Below are 22,507 nucleotides of genomic sequence, written 5' to 3'. Positions count from 1 at the left end.
ATATTATACTCGTTAACATTCCAGGTCTAAGACATTATCATTTCCACATCAGATCAATGTGTATGTGTGATTTAGTGTAAACTGGGCATTTAATTTTTAGTAACTATGATTTTATTCTTCAGATTTAGATTATCAATAATATACCACAAAGAAGCAAAATAAGCAAAGGTTGAAAAAGTATGAATCCCAGGGGTGGATCTGTCTCTTATAAGGGTAAGGCTAGCCGGCTAGCTAGTTCGCCTAACGAACTCGCTGTGGGTAAAAATGACGTCATTGCACAACGACCTTAGGAGAAACCAGTTTCTGTTCGTGTTAAAATTAAACTGCAATGCAGTCTTTGTTTATAAACAATTATGAAATCCGGTTTCACTGAATACCGTACTTTTGTATTTTGTCAGTAGAAACAGGCCCTAAAACAAGAAATATATCAGAATGTGGCTGTTAGTATACATTTAATCTATATTGCACCAAAAACATGCATCACCTGACATTGACATCGACATCATCCTAAATGAAAGTACAGTATTGTTCTTCCACATCTCCAGTATTGTAATGTTGTATAGTCTAAGTGTGGGGTAACAAAAGCCAAACGTTTACAAAGTTTACAAATACCTTAATCCAAAATAGAGCAGGAAGAATAATTTGTGGGCCATATTGGGATACATCTATACTAGTACAAAAATTAGAAACCAACTTAAATGGAAAACACTTTTCAGAAATGTAAAACCTTTAATCACAATATATTTGTATATAACATTCTTTATCATTTGCCACCTACCTATCTTTTAAGTATTTGTAATTACTGTACTATGTAAATAATTACAACTTAAGACATTCAAATGATTTTCTGCCATTACCTAAGGCTGAATACAAAAAACGCAGTCTATCCTATATATAAGAGGCATTGGAATGGAACAACCTCAGTGTTGACATTCAGACAGCCCCAACACTGCGTTCCTTTAAATTCAAATTAAGTCAGCTTTAAACATTATTTTACATATTTAATTTCTGATTTTTACTTTGCTGTTCAAAATATAAATATAAATATTGTATTATATTGTATTGTAAATATTGTATTTTTTGTATTTACCATGTGCATGGCCCCAGGGAAGAACAAACCTGTGTTGATCTAGGCCTCTGGATAAATAAAGTTGAACTTGAACTAGATATTGATTAATTAGTGTTGTTCATTTACTGATGATCAAGTGATTCTGTACTCCCAACTGTGTGTACTGACATTATAGTTTCATCGGAAACAGCAACTCATTGCTTGTATGGTTTTTAATTTTTTTTATTTATGAAAGTTTGGTACACAACCTGGTGGCTAATAATTAGACTCCCCCTTTTGTTAGATTAACGTGGTTGGCTTGAAACCCAATGAGTATTGACTTTTAATCCTTGGAGACTTCAATCATCCTTTCTGTAAAATGTTCTTTCATATGGTATATTTCCTAATTAACAATTAATAAAATTAAACAAATGTATGAGTTTTTCATGATAATTATCCATGTATATCATCTAGACTCTGAAACCTATTCAGAAATTTATTCACTAACATTGACCATTGTGAAATATTGTTTCTGATTATTTGTATACCATTTGCAACATATAACTGTAGAGAAAATTAAACAAAATATTAAGAAATGTTACCCATTTCTCTCTGTTGTATGTCACGCCTTTCGTTTTAGATACAAATCTCTTTTTCCTCTTTTTGTATACAGAATCAATCATGACACCACAATTAAGGACAAGCAGACAAGAATATACAATACAAAAATAAAGAGGCTGATCCCTTTACAGTACTCTATCCCTCTGATCATTGTAAACTTGTACTGTATGTTAAAATAAGCTAATGTCCGACAGTTTTTTTGGTTATTTTTTATAAAGCGTCCCAGTTGTTTATGGCTACATATGCATTTTTTTTATGAGCAACTAATTTTGTAGGCGCTCTAAATTTTAGGCGACTTCCCCTCGTAACTATGCTTATGACAGTGATATGATCAAAATGGCATTTCAGATGAGGTGGGCAGAATCTTGAAATACCCTATAGGTGGAACTTTATTAATATTATACTCGTTAACATTCCAGGTCTAAGACATTATCATTTCCACATCAGATCAATGTGTATGTGTGATTTAGTGTAAACTGGGCATTTAATTTTTAGTAACTATGATTTTATTCTTCAGATTTAGATTATCAATAATATACCACAAAGAAGCAAAATAAGCAAAGGTTGAAAAAGTATGAATCCCAGGGGTGGATCCAGAAATGTCCGAAAGAAGGGCCAAAAGGGTTGAAAGTTGAGCTGATTGTGATAACTCCACCCTAGGGGGTCCGGGAGAATCCTCGCGAAATTTTTGTTTTCTAGATGCCCGAAAATAGCTTCTGAGGCGTTTTTTTGCAATCAATATTTTTCTTTTTCTTTCTTTAACTTTCAAAGGTGGGGGGAGGGGTCCCCCTCCGCCGTCCCTGAATCCTAATATTGATTGAGATACTGTAGGAGATTAACAAAAGAGAAATATTATGAAGCTGACAACGGTGTCAACGGACATGTTGATCAATTCCTGTACCAAGGATCTCAACAGATTCACACACCTTAATGGCCACAAGTCCCCTTCCTCTTATAAGTCGTTTTCACTTTGTTTCTGCTTTTCCTCTTTCCTCCTACTTAATGTCTTAGAGCAACAATAACAAAATATGGGTTGCCTGCACATGTACACTTTATGGGTCTTTAAAATAAATCAAGTGCTAACAACATTCCCAGCATTGTTTAATATCATCTAAGATAGGTAGTCATCAAACCAGCTTAGAAACGGGAAGACTAAAGGACCAATCATAGAGAACTTAAGCAAGCCACAGGTATGGGGTACTGTATTGGTTAGGCATGTGGGACTGAGTCATAACATGGAATGCTCAGTACTCTATAGGCTACTCGTTACCACATCCTTTTTCCAGTTCACCGACATCAGTAGAGAGAAATCACTGCTAAGTATAGTACTTTTGTTCTGACTGGTATTGAGAGGCCAACTACTCTAAGGTTGGATTGATTTCTACGTTGGAGTTTTGTTTTTAAGTTGTGAAATGTATCCTGCTAGTTTGTTTGTTACTAAGAACCTTCTTCGCAATTGGCAGCATTTCAAATATAAGTTCACTATTAAGTAAGTTGATCACATAAGTGTTGATATTATTTGACTGTCTACAGATAACCTTCCCATTTTTTTTATATTTATATAATAATAATAATAAATATCTTGTGTGTTGTTAAAATCTGTTTAATCGTCTAGATAAACTTCCTCCATTTCTGATGTTATTCTTTAATACATTTCTATTTATCTGCAGTGTTGTTAACATAATTAGATACTGAGATAGCTTTCCAATTTCCTATTGTTTATTTGATTTATACACCTTGATGTTATTAATATTAGCTTGATTATTTAAAAAACAAGTTTTATTTTATTTTGAAGTATTTACCTTCAATTTTTCTAACCCCAAGTCTAACTATCCAAAATCCAAAATATTCCCAATATTGTTACCCTATGGTCAGTATTGTCAAAACATTAGTTTTTCTGCAAATATATTTTTTCCCTTTAAACAATTTGAAGACTAAATATTATTTTCCTCTAATATTACCCATAATGAATTAATGTTGCTTTGTTATTGGGTAACAGCGTTGATTGCTTTCATTCTTAATTGAAAATTGGTGATTGGTTAATTGGTATTGCATTTGATATCTTGTACTTTATGAACCTTCATCTAGTAGATTAAATTGCTAATCTATTAATTATGTTAGAATCCTGTTTCATGCAACCGCTAGCAAGCTTATGATTATTGTATATTGATTTGATAAAAGATTTTGGACTTTGAGATAATACTTTGTAGGAATTTTGCCTATCTAAGTGCAACGTCTAGTCCCGAGCGCATAGAGACCTTTTTATTTGCACTAAATCCATCTATTATTATTATTATTATTATTATTATTATTATTATCGTCTTAAGTTTGTGAGTTGGATATAGACTACTGTAGTTAAATGTGTTCTCTCCCAATTCTAGTGTTTACATTAAAATCCTAGAAAATGCCAAAATTTGTTATTACCATTAAAACTTGTCTCGAACCCTTAAAGACTTGGTTTATGTAGCAGTACATTTCCATTCTATAAATATTAGATAAATTGTTTTATTTATATAGGAGTTGCATTAGTTTTTATAACAATATGCTGTATTATTATATTTTTTAATTCATCTCTTTATGGAACTGCTTCTTCAAGCACTCTTATTTTCCTACATCTCCTAGAGTATTCCTACTTATTCTCACTATCCTAATCAGTTTCTGCTCTCCCCACATGCCTTTTAAGTTATGTATCATTACGATGTATCGTCAGAATGTATCCCCTTTGTCTGTTGGGACATGGTGTGTAGTTTGAATGCGTAGGACTAAGCTGTGGTTAGTTATAGCACTTAAATATTCTTCAAGCATTTTACTTTGTTTGTGTATATCATCCGGAATCACAGTGGTGTGAGCATGTTTAACTTGTTTTCTTTATCAATTCTGTTGCTATTATTATAGGCTTCAGCGAATTTGTCAAAACCACCAGGTACAAGCTATTACGCAGAAGTACTTTTTAGTCAAATTAGTAATTTTAAGCTTTTCTAAATTTGCGTGGTTTAGTATAAGGATCATGTTCTGCATCTGGAAATCATTACTCAATAATAAACAATGATATAATTAAATAAATAATATTGATAATGACAACAACAAGGATTTTTACCAAGGCTCAATATAGACTTATTGTAGTCTGTTAAATATCTATGATTTGTGGTATTGTGCTGATCTGTAGCATACTGTATGAAGTTGATGTACAGTATGGTGATGTGCTGGGGACCAATCCTGCACTTCAGTGCTTTTTGGTGGATGCTTTTGATGTGTAGTGGTGCAGTGCCACAGTAAGTGGCAGATGATGTTCTTCTGGATTTTAACATATTTTGTCTGCGTTTGCCAACTGAAGATGCTTTTCTTTTGTTATTAATAATGAAAGATAATCAAGTTCATTTGTATTTCGTATTTCGATGAGGTTAATGTGTGGTGCTAAAGCACTATGTGGCAGACATGGTTATTGTGTGGGCTGCTTTGTGCCTAAAGATATTGATGTGTGGTGCTATGCTATGGTAGATGCACTTGTACTAACACAAGTTATTATTTACTTTTGGTAAATTTATCTGACATAATTAATTAACCTTTTTATTTATTTGACTTATTTATTAACCATATTTTTATATTTTTGTATCTTTCAGTTCGTAAATATATATCAAAAGCAACATGTGTAAGTAGAATTGTTTGCTTCATTTTATCTCAAGGTCCAACTTGTGACTCATTTTATTCACCTTATATTCTTACTTTACATCTGTTTAAAATTGTATGAGTCACTATGAATACAATGTTACCAAAATAGCAATTTATATTTGTGATTCGCATTGAGTGTAATGTTACCAAGGGGAAATTAACCTTATTGGGAAATAATTGTCTACTGGTCTCCAGCCCACCTTTTTATAGCATTCAACTACTTGACCCCCTTCCTATGACCCTATCATTTTCTCTCCATTACCTTCTTTAAGAACAGATTTTCCTTCTCCGTTAGTACTCGACATTTGGTACATGGCATGTGTCTGTATCATTTTCATGTCAATTGCTATTGACGACTAAGGTGAATATTTTCAAGCATTATTTATTGCCTACAGAATATTGTGATGATTATAAACAATGTGTGATATAAAAAAATATCAGAAAAAGTAACTAGTGGTGGTAACTGTAGTGAGCATGTGTACATAGTAGTAGAATATCAGCGATGCAAAATTGGACGGGTTTCAAGAATATGAAGAGCTTTTATCGTTAACATGAGCGGTCATGTTTCACAACAGTCGGCCAATCAGAATCTGTTTATTTTCAAACAGTACCCACATGCAATGCGAACGGCCAAATATAACGGTCAAACGGAACACACCCATGTTTGAAATCTTTAGCCTGCCAGTATCAGAATGGTTTGTTTTTTGGATGTTTTTTTAATGTTATTTTTAGGAAGTGAAGAATCTGATAAACTAAGTGGAAATCTGTTGAGACTTGTGATGGTATCTGTGAGGATGAAAGGCAATGATTATATTAGTGCTAGCTTTCTGTTTTCCGAGGTTTAGTGTGTGTGTGTGTACATGCTATCCTTTCTCATATCAATTGTTTATTAGTTTAAGGTTTTTGTACTGTAAACCAACATTTTAAAATTTAGATTGATATTAAAAATTAAAAAGTTCCTTAACGTGTGACTATAGATGAGAAGTGAATAGGCTATATTTTATTTTGATTGTTCTCAACAAATTTGATCTACTGTATCAATCAATCAATAGGCCGAATCGGCTGCTCAGATCGCGTGACTTATAGTGGGTATTAGGGTTTGTTTACATCTATCGAGATCGGGAGACGACAGTGCATTAAATATGGCTCCGCCTTGTTGATGTAAGTTACATCATAGATGTTGCAAATGTTGATTGGAATGCGAGTTATAATTTGGTAAATTACTTAGAAGTGTTTCAAAATTAAATTATCAAATATTTACCAATTTGGTTTGGTGAGGCTCTAATGGATAGTGGGAATAAAGCCTGGAAGTTTTTCAAGGAAAGGTACGGTTCCTTCACAACGTGCATATTGCTCTAGTGATTCGTCGCCGGTGGCTGAGGTACTTTTTAGGCCTAGGCCTAAGTCAAGAATATTATTCATGACAAATGCTATCGCAGCATAAAAAAAAAAAAAAAAAACGAATCTCCCCATTTGTTACATGAGTATTATTTTTAAGTTATTTTAAATCCAAAATTAGATCATAGGATGTTTGTAGTTACTGCCGAGGATAATGATCATCATATGACATAACAGATATTATTATTACGTACTGCCATTAGGATGTACTATGCCAAATAAGCCCATATCACCAGCCTGTTTCCTAGACCAAGTTTGGATGAGCAATCAATAACGTTAATAGTTATTTTTTACTTTATTACCTACTCGACTACAGAGATATATATATAGTCGAGGCATAACAACCCCTTCCCTGCTCCGGGCCCTGGTCAAGGTACGGTACCTTTATGACGTGCATATTGCTCTAGTCAGGGGAGTCGTCGCTAGCTAAGTTACTTTTTAGGCCTAGGCCTAAGTCAAGAATATTATTCATGACAAAATGCTATCGCAGCATAAAAAAAAAAAACGAATCTCCCCATTCGTTGCAAGAGTATTATTTTACAGTTATTTTAAATCTAAAATTAAATCATAGGATGCTTGTAGTTACTGCCGAGGATAATGATCATCGTATGACATATTATTATTACGTACTGGCATTAGGATGTACCATACCAACCAGGCATATTATCACCAGCCTGTTTCACAAGTTTGGTTGAGCAATCCATACCATTAAGGGTTAGTTTCCACTTTATTACCTACAATACTCGACTACAGAGATATATAGTCGAGGGATAACAATTCCCTCCCTGCTCTGGGCCCTAGTCAAGGTTTAACACTCACAGTGCAGCCTAGTAGTAGGCCTAACTGTATGTAGCCTACCGTACACTAGCAGCATTCCAGAGCCTAAATAAAATACATGGAGATTGCCAAAGTAATTATAAATCACTATTTAAAAAGAAACATAGGCCTACTGCCTTACTTTAATTTAGGTTGCTGTCTAAAATACATCATAACTCTCGCAATATACTGTGTTCAATGAGCGCACTGTGGTTTACGATGGGTATGTTTACATTTTGTACCCACTATATGTCACGTCACCAGTAATAGCTGGAGTCGCCGATTCGGTCTATTGGTTAATCAATATAACAGTAGTTTGTTAGAGAATGTGCTTTGTAACACAGCCAAACTTGAACAAGAAACCTCAAAATTAGAATAAATATCCGAAAGCAGATGTTTTATTTTATTAATCAACTGTTACATACATTTTATTTAAAAAATACAGTATTTTATTTCCATCAGTTTTAAAGTATTTTTCCTGGTATACGTTTAAAAGGTAAAAATATTTGTCTTTATTTACGAAATTAATCAAATTCTTGTGCCTATCATGTTTGTGTAGAAGGATAGGCATATTTTTCATGGTCAAGAATTTAAATTGTCTTATTATCTTTTAAATATTGATGTATAACTATAATAACTTTATCCTAGTTTTTAACTCTTCATATTTTTGTTCACAAATATTTCTCTTAGAGAATGACTGTGTTCATTTCCATCCAAGCTTCTAATTTGTTTGCCTCCAATTGATTTTCTTATTTGCATATTATGTTATTGGTATTCAAGTTGTTTGTAGTATCTGTACATTACAAATTATTTTTTTAGATTGAATAGATTATTTTTTTATACAGTCGTTGAATCAGCAACATATTTAATGGTTGTATTATGTTAATGAGAGCAACAGCAGACTAGTAAACAAAGATAATGAAGTACATCCCAGAGGATGTCTATTATTTATAGATAATTGATGGTTCTCCGGGATATGATACATCTCCTCCTATTCCAACATTTTCCACTCAACTCAACAATTAAAATTGAGTATTATTTATTTTTTAAAAATCAAAATATTGGTTGATAGACGTAACTGATGTGTTTCTTAGTCTGCACTGTGTGATAAAATCATATTTTTAATTATTTTCAAAAGATTGAAACCTCTCAACCCATTTTATCTTCCCATAGTACATGTAGGATTTTTGTCATTTTGACACCCTCATAAAATTTGTATATACAGTATTTTCTTTTTTTGTATTTAATAAACCATGCATTGCATACACCAATAAAGGTAAACATTTGATTGTCAATCAGTGGTGATTGATTTATTTGATATACTATTTTTTTTTATTTTAAAAACCAGATCCTATACAATTGGCATATCAACCTTGTGAACTTTTATGGAGGGTCGGTTTCATTAAATGTAACAAACATTACATGTTAAAATGCCCCAAGTGTGGCAAAGTGTTACTTGGGTTGTGGGTTGGTTGGCTAGCAAGTCAAGTTCAATAAAATAATAATAATGCAAGTTCAGATTTGGTTCCATGTTACCTATAAACATAGTAATATTGGCCTAGTTTCAAACCTGTGTTTACTACCATACATATTCAAGTGATGTATCATTTGAAGTAGACATAAACTAGACTCTCCCAGAGGATGGCTTGAGTACTCAAGTCAAGCCACCTTTTATATTACCTCTGCCAATCAGACCTGGCTCTACCAGCTCTGGGGTCAACGTTAGATATGAGAACGTGCTGCTAGATGGGGCTTAGAATCTGAAATACCATTGCTTTGGCCACAAAGGTGATGAAGATCATAATATACAAATATTGATGGCTCATGAGGAAAATGGTGCATCTATTACCCGGATTTGATATGAAGAATGTAGCCTATGGTTTCTACATCACTGAAGAGCTATTTCAGCGTTCCCCAAATCTATAGCAATCCATATTTGTATTATATACCTCTAAATAGATTCTTCAAGACCTAAAAAAGTAATGAAATTAGTACACCCCAGGTAGGCCTAGGCTTACTTACTAGGCATAGGCGATCAAAGGGCCAATCTCTCAGCATTGTAGACAGTGCCATAGCCAAGATTTTCAAACAGTGTGGGACAATATCAGGGTGGACCCACTTTACGTGTATATTCAAATAATGTGGACCCATTTTACGCAAAAATATGAAAAATCTGGACCCATTTTCTTAAAATTGTACCCATTTTATTCATGAAATTGCATAATTTGGACCCATTTTTAGAAAGTGGACCCATTAGAAGAATTGTGTGGGACTGTCCCAATAGCTGGCTACAGCATTGGTCATAGAGGTTGTGTCTCCTTTACATAGCTACTAGAGATTGCACATTACGCAGCAGTGCAGAAAAGTACTATCCAACTGCCAACCCTTTGGTCATGAAAATCTGGAGATTTTTTTAAGAATCTTAAAAAAATCTGGAGATTTACCAAAAAATCTGGAGATTTCCAGAAATAACAAAAGATGATGTAAGACACCAAGAAAGTCACTTCACTACAAATCATTGGCCGTTGGTGGTGACATTCGAATTGAAAATGGCTTTTGTTTATTGCACCGCGAAGCGAGCAGGCGGCGAATACATTAAATAATAACGATCAAGTCAATTAAATTATGCCTAAATTGGAGTATTTTTGGTGAGAGGGGGTGGCCTGTGAAATCGGGTGAAAATTACATTTGATCGGGAGAACTGGAGATTTGTTTAAATATCAGGTGACACCCGACATGATCGCGTGAGTTGGTAGGTCTGAATTTGTACTTTCTATTGCCCGCTTCTTAACCAATCACATGCCTAGAATCTATGTATGCGGTATATAATCAACTATAATTACCATTAAACAGTCTTGTGTCTGATTTGGTTTGTGCGCATTTACTAGCCACTAAATCTAATTTTAGTTGAATATCGGTAATATGCAATTCAACTTCAACAAATTGTATGATTTTGTTCTTCTAACTGTATAATATAATCTAGGTTTTATTGCATACTTTCACCTAAAATTTGAAAATTTAGTGTGCTATATGATGGCTCAATATCTATTTAATTGTAATTAATTGTATGTTTATATTATTATACAGGGCTCTGAAGGATTTAAAAATGCCAAGAAAGGGACAAGTGTTGCAGCCCAGACTGCTGCCATAGCAGCTGCTACGGTAAGTGATGGTGTGCCATGCAGCCAGCCATAATTTTGGTGCTGTGGTTAAGAACCATATTCTCGAGTAATAATCACATGGGTGGACTAATGCTTGCTGCCGGTGCTGCTGTTTATGTTTATAGGAAACACCCACATTTGTCTCTCAGGGAGTGGAGGAGGATGTACATTGTAAATGCTGATCTGCAGCTAATGGCTGTCAGGGTAACACAGTGGCATAGTGACTATAGTATTGTTCCTAAACTCAAATCTGGATTTTTAATATCACATAGTAACTAATTTTAACATAGAGAGCTCAGGATGTAAAATTTTCTACCAGCATTACAAAATGGTAGTATACTGTGGATTCAGGCTGATTGAAACATTCACTGTAAAACCAGAAACTTTTGTGGTACGAAACTTTCTCAAATTCATGCCATTTTCGCAACATTACACTTTCGCAAGTCGCAAAATATTTCATTCATGAGAGGAATACCATACAATAGCTGAAAACATCGTATCGTGAGTTCTAGGCCTAGGCTAGGCCTACAGCCACTGTCCAGGCTATAGTAGGCCTAGGCTAGGAGCCATAAGCCTTCCTACCTCAGCAGCTAAGACCTAGCTGGCCATCTCAGGCACAGTTAATTATGACAAAGAAGGAAATACCCACAGTACTTATGCGGTGCCAAGTGTAAAGTTCATTATTTAACATATAATTGAATAGATCACCCGTTATTTATATATAATGCATTTACGTCTAAAAGATTATTAAGTAAATAATTGTGTTAACGTTTTCATTATTTATATATAATAAGTTTACTGATTTCATTATATAAATAATGAAAGGGTTACCAAACATTATTTATATAAGGTTACTGGTTTCATTATAAATAAGGAAAGGGTAACACATCATTATATATAAATAATGAAAAGTAACTTACAATTATTTATATATAATAAGTTCACTAATTCAATTATAAATAAATAATGAAAAGGTAACAAATCATTATATATAAATAATGAAAAGTAACTTACAAGTATTTATATATAATAAGTTTACTGATTTCATTATATAAATAATGAAAGGGTTACCAAACATTATTTATATAAGGTTACTGGTTTCATTATAAATAAGGAAAGGGTAACACATCATTATATATAAATAATGAAAAGTAACTTACAATTATTTATATATAATAAGTTCACTAATTCAATTATAAATAAATAATGAAAAGGTAACAAATCATTATATATAAATAATGAAAAGTAACTTACAAGTATTTATATATAATAAGTTCACTGATTTCATTATATATAAATAACGAATTAACTTCAAACTCAGTATATATAAATAACTGCTTTTACATTTCACTATATATATATAAATAATAGCTGTCGCAAAACCATTATATGTATATAATGCTTGGACTTCAAACTCATTATATGTATATAATGCATACTTGTGATCATGTCAAGGTTATTATATCTAAATAATGGTTTCTTACTGCCAATTATATATAAATAACCGTTGAGGTCGAGTGCCATTATATATAAATAATGACATCGTAGGAAGCCATGGTTTATAAATAATTTGTTATGCAAATTACAAAGTAATAAATATTCATCTGTGCTCTAACGTTACAATTAGGGCCTATTGTGTGTGGTCTACAGGTCGCCGACCATCACCAATCGAAAATGGCACGGCAAGGGATACAGCAGATTATTGAATCTGCTGTAATGTATTAAATAATAAATTTATACTTGGCGCCTCATTAGTACAGTACTCACTCATACGACATACTAAAATTTTTTATGCCATGTTCAAGCATCTTACCATGAACAATTTTTATCAAAACATGTTTTATTAATAAATTATTTTCCTGTAATTCATTGATTGATGATGAATGAACATCATGGTATGTCATGGTATGCAAATTAGCTTCTATTTAAGTATACACCACACAGTGGTTGCACATTTGCAATGACATGCAGTGATGATCAGTACATCCCCGATCAGTATACTTACTGAGTAGGTTAGAATTGGCCTAGAATTTACAAATTTTTGCATCGTCTTCGGCAAGTTTAGCCCTTGAAATACCGACAATTCTTGCTGTTTATCATTCATTATCATTAAAAAAGTTAAAATTTATTTTTGGTGTAATTCAGTGATTTATAATGACTAAAATCTCATTTCTGAAACATGATTCAACATTTACAATGATCAAATAATACTCTACCGATCTTTTGCGCTTTCCAATATTTGCAGTACTTCAAACATAGAAAATGTGACCTGAAAATTATTGGCGCCATGAAACTTTCGCGAAATGTGGACCATTTGCGAAAGTTTAATGAAATTAAGTGAAATTTCTTGGTTTTAAAGTATACCAAAAACGTCTGATTAAAACCACAAAAATCAAGGTGATCATGTTACCCACATCACAAACAGGAAGTGTCTAATGCTAGGCAATTTTTTTTTGCGGAAAGTTAAGAAAATAAAGGAGTTAAACAGTTATGTCTTTGTGGTTAGCATTACCTAAGAAAAAGAGTTGTGTTGATGATAACTTCCATCTGTGTCTCCAATCAGGTGAATTATCGTCAGGGGGATTCCTATGACAGATTTTAATTGGCTCATTTTTGTTTAAGCAAATGACAACTAGGCTATGATTGGTGGCTTTGTTTTGAACTGGCAAGCAATTAGATGTTACTACAGTATTTGTCTTTGTTTTACTGTTAATATTCTTTATTACATGTAAAATGGAATAAATTTTAATTTTCCCCCTTCAGAGAGCAGCGGAGAAAGGGGTAAAAATGGTGCGAGTAATGGTGAAGGGCATTGGACCAGGAAGACAGGTGAGAAAGTTATCATTTTTAAATCCAAATAAAAAATAAATAAGTAATTGTGTTATTATATTTGTGTCCAGTATTATGTAGACTTAAAACACAAGTTCAAAATTCAGGATTCAAATTGCTTATTCATCCTCAACAAACAGATTTAATGTTTGCATTACAATGAAGCTAGCTTAAACATTTTAAATGTCAGATAATCAAATTTAAAGCAAATAAAAATTAAATATTTCTTAGACTGACTTTCATCCTCCAAAACTACATTATTATAAACAATCACACTACATGCACCAAGTAGTTTAATGACCTCTGGTTGGTCTGTCTTCACTCTACGAATCTTCCTGTCCGTGTAGCATGACGTCCCCACCCAGTAGTATTGTACAGTATGATGAAACCCAACAAGTAACAGAATTATAGAAGTTAGCAAAAAATATCAACTTGATTTCCTGCCAAATTTGAAATGAATTCATCTCTCGTATACAATAAAATCTGGATTAATGTTTATCATTAAAATTCACTTTGTGGTTCTCCCAACATAACATGTCATTAAAGACCATCATATGATATTTATATTTAATAATGATAATAATAATATTTATTTGGCAAAATAAGGGTACAATCTTGCCAGGAGCAAGAGCCATAAGCCAAAACAGAAAGCTGCTCTTACTCCATTATTATGAAACAATAAGATAAAATTAAATCATAAGTTAAAATTATGGTAACACAAACTAGCCAGCCTGTTCAATCTTGTTCTTCATAATTAAAATGATTTACTATTCTGAATATTCAAAACATTAAAAAATTACTCTTGCAGTGGTAAAAGTCAGTGCTGTGAAAATTGTTACAACACAGATACGCAATTCAATTCAACAAAACATTTATTACTTGCAGAGGCAAAACAAGAAAATACAAAATTGTAAATACAGAGTAGTACGAAAATTTGGAAGAAGGCTAGGACCTGAGAAATGTTTGCAAAAAAAAACATCTTGTGTTGGGTAGGCCTGAAAAAAAAAATAAGGGAGTTTAAGCTGTAGTGCAATAAAGTGCATATGTACATTAATAATACTTGAACTCTTTAGGGCAGTGGGGAGTTAGCTCCTTTGTGGTATCTCAGTTTTGAATACTGGTTTCTTTGTTACATGTTAGACACACAATTTAGAATTGAATACCTAAATGTCTGAACTAAATCACCATTAGACGTTTTTATTCAAATATTATGAACAAGTGATCTTTGACCAAAGTAAAATTGAATGCATTTGGAACCACAAGTTAAGTAAGTTATTTAGATTAGTGTTAGTATGTGGTCAGGGCCTAGTCAGGTTGGTGTGTATTAGACCAACAACAGTTTCACAGTTTCTGAGAATTAAGTAATAGAATCTAAGCCAAGTCTGCTGGTGTCCAACAAAGAACATTTGCTTTGTTAAAGTCTTTATGTTTTTTGTGTTTGCTGGATGTATCCTCTCAGTTTATTCTGCATAAACCTGTAAATGAGGTAATTTGTCTATTTTGTTTCTTGTTTAAGGAGGAGTATAGACAAGTTATTTTGAGTGAAATTATTTTTAAACAATTTTAAAAGATTTTATATACAGAGACTTCAAAAGAGCTGGCCATGGAGACAAGAGTGCATTGGACAAGTGTTTTAAGTGGTCTATTATAAGTACCCTGATGTGTGTTTGTTTAACTACTACTGTATTTAAAGAATCGAGGAGAGGTGCCTGAACATGTTTATTTGTGGCAACAATGTGAATTGTATGATGTTAAGGTTCATATTGAGCGTATTTTCTCTCCTTTTATTCTCTTATTTCAATATATTATAATTAGTTGGAATTTAAGGTTATTGAACCCTTGACACTTTCACTTCCGTTCTTTATGTATGTTGCCTAATCGGTATTCGTGCACTAATTGATTAATTAATCAATAATAATGCACATTTTCACTTCCATCCTTTAAGTATGTTGCCTAATCAGTGTTAATGCCAATCTAATTGTGTTATCTTAAGACAGGTTTTAGGTTCTTCCTTTTGTTGTGTTATCCTGTGCTTTTCGTACATTCCTACTAAACTGAAAGCTTTCATCGTCATACCAAACATAGTTGTGCAATGGTAGAGTTTAAGCATGGGGCCTCATACCTAGCTCTTGGTTTTTATGATGTGTTAGCAAGATCCAGATACCTTTGCTTAAGTGTTTACTACATATCTGGCATGTTTTTAGATTTTCTGCGTAAAAGGTAATAATAAGCGTGTTATAGTGCTATTCACACAGGGTTCGTTAAGGTCTGCATTTAAGAGTGCCTATGGCAGATTTGTGCTAAGTTCATGACAGACTGTGCTGGAGGTTTAGGAGTACATAGGGTGTTAAATTTAGTTTTGAAGATATTTAGTTTTGAGGATGCCTAGTGTTGGTCATAAGGTGCTAAAGATAGGCTTACTGATGCTATGGTGTGAAATTTCAACCGATTCTACTTAAACAATTAGTTTTGGTGACAACTAAAATGCTGATTCACTTCTATTTGGTGTTGGCACCAGTCATCAATCATCTGATCCGAATCCCCAAATCAGGTTTGGTGAAGTCATCATCACTATCATGACTATTATTTGTCACCAAAATTGGGTAGAAATTTACACAAATGTTTTTTTGCAGTTTGCTGTTAACCTTCAGATAGTAGTATTTATTTTCATCTTCTTAAAAGGATCTGATGCTGTTATAATAATTAATATTCAGAAGCAGAATATCTTTTAATTAATGAATTATTATTTTAATTGGAAGCATTTGAGCATATCTTTCTTTTAAGTAAACACTGTGTTGTACATACATGAACTTTACCACTAATTAATAGCAAAATGTTAATAAGTTGAATTTTGATGGTATGCATGAATGTATAATAACAATTCCTCAAGTAATTTTCATGTAAATTTGATTAACATTTTTAAATATCACTGATAGAGATGTTTCTCAGTACCAATGATGAAAATGATGATTTTCATAGAATCAAACACTTCGATTTTTTTATGAGATTGAATTGGATGACTAACAAGTGTAACTGATGACTGGTTTATTATAGGTGTTTAAGAACGTACTGTAGTCGCGCTTCATTGTTGCTCGTTACCACTAATGAAGGTCATGTAACGAGTTAAAATTTTTTTTTTATGTTTAGTTGACAAGATGAGGTTGATGAGTTAGATTGAATCATATGTTACTCTCAGTCATCTCTGGCCATGCGATTAGTCATTTTGTGGTTCTATCTGTTTCCTTGTTCACTACTTTGTATATGTTATGATTTATTTATTAAAAGTAACTTGGGCTAATGATTGCCTATAGCGATCTTAGTCTTAGTAGCAATACCTTTCACAAGACAAACATATACACAAAATGCTCTACGTACAGTAAACTCGATTTAAGCATTGGAGTTATATTGTCTAGTAATTAAAAAATCCTATTAAGTCACTTCACAGTATTTGAACCCAGGACATCGAGATCAAAAAAGAGCACCTTTAACAACCATGCAGTATACAGCTCTACTCCATTCTCAATATAAATTTATCAGTGATCTTCACAAAAACATTTTGTCATAATTACTTTTTGCCCATATTTATTCTTTTGTGCCTACAATGATCTCCCTAAGTTGTGGACAGGAGAAGGAAGTTCCCCTTTTACTACCAGATGTATACATTTTAAGTTTATATTTCCTCATTCAATAGTAATCTGGTGTATACTTTACACAACTGCACTAATTTTATTAAATTTCCTGTTCTTGGTATTTGTTTATAAACACACTTATACTTTATCTATCTATGTAGCCATCAATATCTACTTATCTCTGTAATCATGTAAATAGCTTATAATTTTTCCCAGAACATTTATTTTAGTGACAGGTTAACTGTTAATGGTTATACAGTATAATTTGTTGCATTCTACTGTAGCAATTAACAGATTTAACTAAAAACTAAAAATATATATTTAGTATATTCCAACAATATCAATGCAATACATTAAAAAAAATGGATTGCTTGGTAAAATTATATTTAGTTATACATTGTTAATATTAAAATAAGATTAATAATATATGTATAATATATTAATATTTATCATTTCCTTTTTGGTTTTTATTTTTTATCCAGGCATCTATTAAAGGTCTACAAATGGGTGGTTTGGAAATTATATCAATCACCGACAATACACCAGTGCCCCATAATGGCTGCCGTCCGAGGAAGGCTCGGAGACTTTGATTGGATGAGCAGCTTCAGCACTTGTCAATCTAATATCCACTGATGGTGGTGATGATGTTGCTAGCAATGGTACAATGTCAGGCATTAGCTATGGTACAATATCAGACTTAGCTATGGTACAATGTCAGGCATTAGCTATGGTACAATATCAGCTATTAGCTATGATGCTCTGTTAATTGTTGCAATGAATCGAGTCAAGCAATAATAACGAAGATACACAATAGTTGGTTTTAAAAACAACAAAATCTTTCAAAATTGATGCAATTTATAAACACAAACTACTAGGAATTATAATATTTCTTGTTTAAATGATTTTAGTTTTGTTTTTGGTATGTTTTAACTGAATACATTTTAACAATACAAGTAACATTAGATTTGAGAATATTTAAATGATTTTAGTTTTGTTTTTGGTATGTTTTAACTGAATACATTTTAACAATACAATTAACATTAGATTTGAGCATATTCTCAACACCTTTGTTGCTTGTTAACCTGTACCAGCTGGTGTGTGGGAATATTCCAAGAAGTTCTTTCCTTGTTGTACCACAACTGATTAAAATGTTCAGGGTTAGATGCAACAACCACATTGCTTGATATTATCAATATTTTACAATAATTAGTCTAATTCTTTTTTTATATTCTAAATTTTAGTTTTTCCCTGACAATGTTTTTTTTTGTCAGTGTAGATAATTCTCTTCTTTCCTTTACACATTTCGACAGAATAATTATTTGCATTTCCACCCCCTCCACCCTCATTAACAGATGGCAGCATTTTTTATATTCATCATTAATTATGTTTATGTAAATGTATTGTATGGTCATTGTTCATATATAGAATAAATAAATGGAAATGAACATGTGATTTTGTTATATCTGGATGGTTGATTGCAACACTGCAATGGCTAATAATATATTACAGTACTATTAGTAAATACATTAATACTACTAGGTTTATCCTGATATATCCTTCAAAACAGAATTTTTGCCCATTTTTTAGCTGTCATCTGTCTACAGGTTTAGTTTGCTATGTTTTTTTTATGTTTTTTTCTTTTTTAACTTCTTAATTCATTTAAATGACGAAATGTCTTGGTTTGCTATTTTGTTACCATTTTTCCCTGCTTATTTTCTGTTACCATTACGTACGTTGTTTCTAAGAATATTCACCAATAATTTTCTAGAACATTAAAATGGAAACCTATATGTTTGTGTTGGAGGTTGAATTGCAAATCTTTGCATCTCCTCTGATAATTGTGTGTATCACCTAAACGTGTGTATATTACACATCTTTGACTTGTGAACTCAATGCATCACTTTTTTTAGTAGTTGCTTAAGTCACCGTAATTGTGAATACTGTTACACCTGTTTAAATGAACTCCAAAGCTTGAATAAATGTTACCAGTGACCGGTAAGCATTCACGTCATCGCTGGCTCTTGTTGACATCATTCTGTCTTCTAATTGATTTCACAGTTGAAGAAATTCTGCTTCTCGTCACTCATCCAAATTATCTTTTTGTAACTTGATTCCCAATAGATATCATTCTCCAATTGGGTTGATCAATTAATTCCTTATTGATTATTGATTGGTAGGTTATATTTTGATTCTTGATTGGTCAGTTAATTTATATATTGAGCAGTGGATGGTTAAGTCATATATTCATTATTGATTGGTAAGTTACATTATATGTTATTCATTTTTTTTTGTGATTTCACACAAACAGGTAAATTCTGCCTGTTTTCATTGGACATTGGTACAAAAATGAACAGCTTGTGTTTCGACGTGAAAAACTTCAACTTGGAAATTCTTGGCACCTGAACTTTCTGTGGCCGTGTGTAAGGGTGACAAAGATAAACCTCACACACAACCACAGGAAGTTCAGAAGCTAGGCATACATCGGGAAAGGCTGAGAATTGAGAGAAAATCAGGCATGCCTCAGGAATGGATGGTCCTGGATTGATGGAAAACCAAGCATAGCTCAGGAAATGCCAGGGAAAACTAAAGACACGACAACTAAAGGCATCAACAGTTTATTTTTGACTTGGATCTTAAATGTTCATCCAACTTAACTGCAGGGAGCCAGTCACAAAAGTCTGTAAATTATATCAAGTCTGTATATCCATCTGGATACTACATTCACATAATTCCTTTAAAAAATTGTAATATCTACTTTTGCATACATATTTTTATGGGTATCAGCATTATTGCTGTTATTATGATAAACAGGTTATACAGTATGAATTCTCATAAGAACAACATTTTGTGACCACAAAATACAAGGCAGTGGTTATGTTTTGCAGACACACATATATACCTGTCTCTTATACACATCTAGATGTGTATAAGAGACAGACAGTGGACTTCATCAGATTTTCTGATAAATAAAGTCGGCACATAAATCCATAAACCTATTTTCTAATATATTCATAAAATGATAGGACACCTCAAGAGACATTTCTTTGGCTCCCAAGATCAAATGTATGAATGGAGATGAGAACTGACGCACTGTTGCACTTTTTGACAACACCACCTCCTTCCCAGATACTGTAAATGTACCAGTTAATACTGGTACAACTGGTACATTTGATAATTTTTTTTCTACTATCTTTTTTTAAGGTCCTATGGGTATGCAGCTACATAGAATACAATAATATTTTTTGCACTTGCAGTTCCTCTCATTTGCTGTTTAAAATGCGTATCACTGTAAACTCAATATAAACAAATACCTGTGGATAAATAATAACAGTGCTCGAAATAGGAACATGATGTAATATCGTATCAAGCATAGCCCATCAACGAAAAGTTCCTTTATATCCGTTGTATGAAAAATGGTTTCGTACAGAATTATTCGAACCTGCTGCCTCCCGCTATATATAGAGTTGTCTGAATTAGAGGGAGACCTGTATTATAAAACGGGTCCATTTTCGATTTGAACAGGAACCCCGTCTATGATATTACGATATTGCTGAACAATCTTTAACAACAGTTTTCTTTCAATGTTTCCTGTCTCTTATACACATCTAGATGTGTATAAGAGACAGATGCCATGCCTTGTGTCTATGCTTTAAAACTTGAAATAAAAAAAAATAATATGAAATGGAGAAATATATTGCCCTGGTTAACTGCAAAGAAGATATATATTTTTTTTAAATGGAGTTCTCTGAAAAACGCAATTGACTCATAATCTTAAATCCTGTCTCTTATTCACATCTAGATGTGTAAAAGAGACAGGTGTTAACAGCTCTTGATTTTATATTATATTTTTTTCATTGTCATCGCCTTCACTACTAATATATATATATATATATCATCAAAGAAAGGTAAAGACAGTGTTTTATATATATATTTTTATCTACTTTTTAACATATATTTATATATATGAATGTGATATATGCATACCAGGCCCGTAGCCAGGGGGGGTTTTTAGGGTTCGGGCGAACCCCCCTTTTCTAGCGAACCCCCCTTTTTTCTAGCGAACCCCCTCGAATTTTTGAATGAGTCCCACCCGTTTGTAAATTGTAGCCTGCATTACAAGCCTACATTCATAGAATATGTCAGCTTCAGAAGTTCGGAGATTTAAATTAAAACGCAATTCCTTTACGATGGCACACATAAGGATGGCAAACATCGATAAAAACACGGCTGTCGTCTCAACTTTCACTGGCCTTTGGTTGAATGTTTGTAAGAAATGTACCAACCGGTAACGAAACCGGTCGCCGTCTACCTAGAGTAAATGGTGCCACCAAACGAAGCTAAAGTTTTGCGACTTAATCCACCAAATGCAAATAAAGTTCTGCGACTTAATCACCTAAATGTGGATTGTGTGGTTAGTAAATTCCATAGCCATACTGTCCATCGCGCACACTAAACTATGTGCTGATGGAGCATTTTGGGGAAAAGGACTCTCCTTTTTTTTCATCCCAAACAAAATATTATTAATAAATCAACATAGTCCATCTCAGTCATCATAGCCAGTCTCAAAATTAGGCTAGGAAGTTTGTTTTAAACAGCAGACACGCTACAGAACGGAGTGCGTCAAAACGAGTATTTGTTAATGTTTAGTGATAAAGAATCATGAAACTACGGAAGCACCTAAGTGCCATTCGACTTGACGACTTGTCAAGATAATTATGTTGTCAAGTCGACATAATATACATATCATGTCGACATGGCGAGATAGATTATCTTGGCAAGTCGACATACTAAAAATGTTTTGTTGTCATGACGAGATAGGTTATCTTGACAAGTTTTTTTTAGCCATGTAGTAAAATAGTACTATTATTATGAGAGTCAAGAAGAAGTAGTAGAAGAAGAAGAGTAGGAGGAAAAAGAAGAATAGCTTTTTTTTTGTTTTATAATAATAAACGTGTTGAGTATATTGATATTGATTATGCGAAGAGCTTTTTTTTATATCTTTCGGTGTGATTTAAACATGCCAATTCTCAGAAAATAATTTCTAATTTTATTATATTACCACCTTTTCATTACATAGATCTTTTTCAAAACATAGGCCAAACTGCTTTTATAACATTATTATAGACCCATTAAACACAAAAACTGCTCTGGCTTCGGGGGCTTCGCCCCCGACCCCACCGTGGCCCCAGGCACCAGAACCCCACCAGGGGTGGCGACAGCGGGGGGATTTAATAAGCCTTTGAAACCCCTGAATTGTCAAAATTTTCGGGGGCTTCACCCCCAGGACCACTTTTGGAACCTATTAATTGAAGCTCGACCACGCCCACTTTGCTTTC

General features: G+C 33.0%; 1 protein-coding gene across 6 annotated transcripts in view; it reads left to right on the top strand.

The window, feature by feature from the left end:
- LOC117119826 (28S ribosomal protein S11, mitochondrial-like) overlaps positions 1 to 19,182 on the top strand; it is a 65,474-nt gene extending 46,292 nt beyond the window's left edge. For all 6 annotated transcript variants that reach the window (XM_033264773.1, XM_033264772.1, XM_033264770.1 and 3 more), the window contains exons 4-7: positions 5,290 to 5,318; positions 10,640 to 10,714; positions 13,477 to 13,542; positions 17,654 to 19,182. In XM_033264773.1, the coding sequence (XP_033120664.1) occupies positions 5,290 to 5,318; positions 10,640 to 10,714; positions 13,477 to 13,542; positions 17,654 to 17,761 (278 nt within the window). In that variant the 3' untranslated portion in view covers positions 17,762 to 19,182. The remainder of the gene's footprint in view (positions 1 to 5,289; positions 5,319 to 10,639; positions 10,715 to 13,476; positions 13,543 to 17,653) is intronic.
- The last annotated feature ends 3,325 nt before the right edge of the window (positions 19,183 to 22,507 follow it).

Source organism: Anneissia japonica, unplaced genomic scaffold (genome assembly GCF_011630105.1).
Source record: "Anneissia japonica isolate Jap-2015-1 unplaced genomic scaffold, ASM1163010v1 scaffold724_len3256291_cov202, whole genome shotgun sequence".
In the NCBI taxonomy this organism is placed as follows: domain Eukaryota; kingdom Metazoa; phylum Echinodermata; class Crinoidea; order Comatulida; family Comatulidae; genus Anneissia; species Anneissia japonica.
The sequence above is the reverse complement of the archived record's forward strand: the minus strand, read 5'-3'. Positions and strand labels throughout refer to the sequence as shown.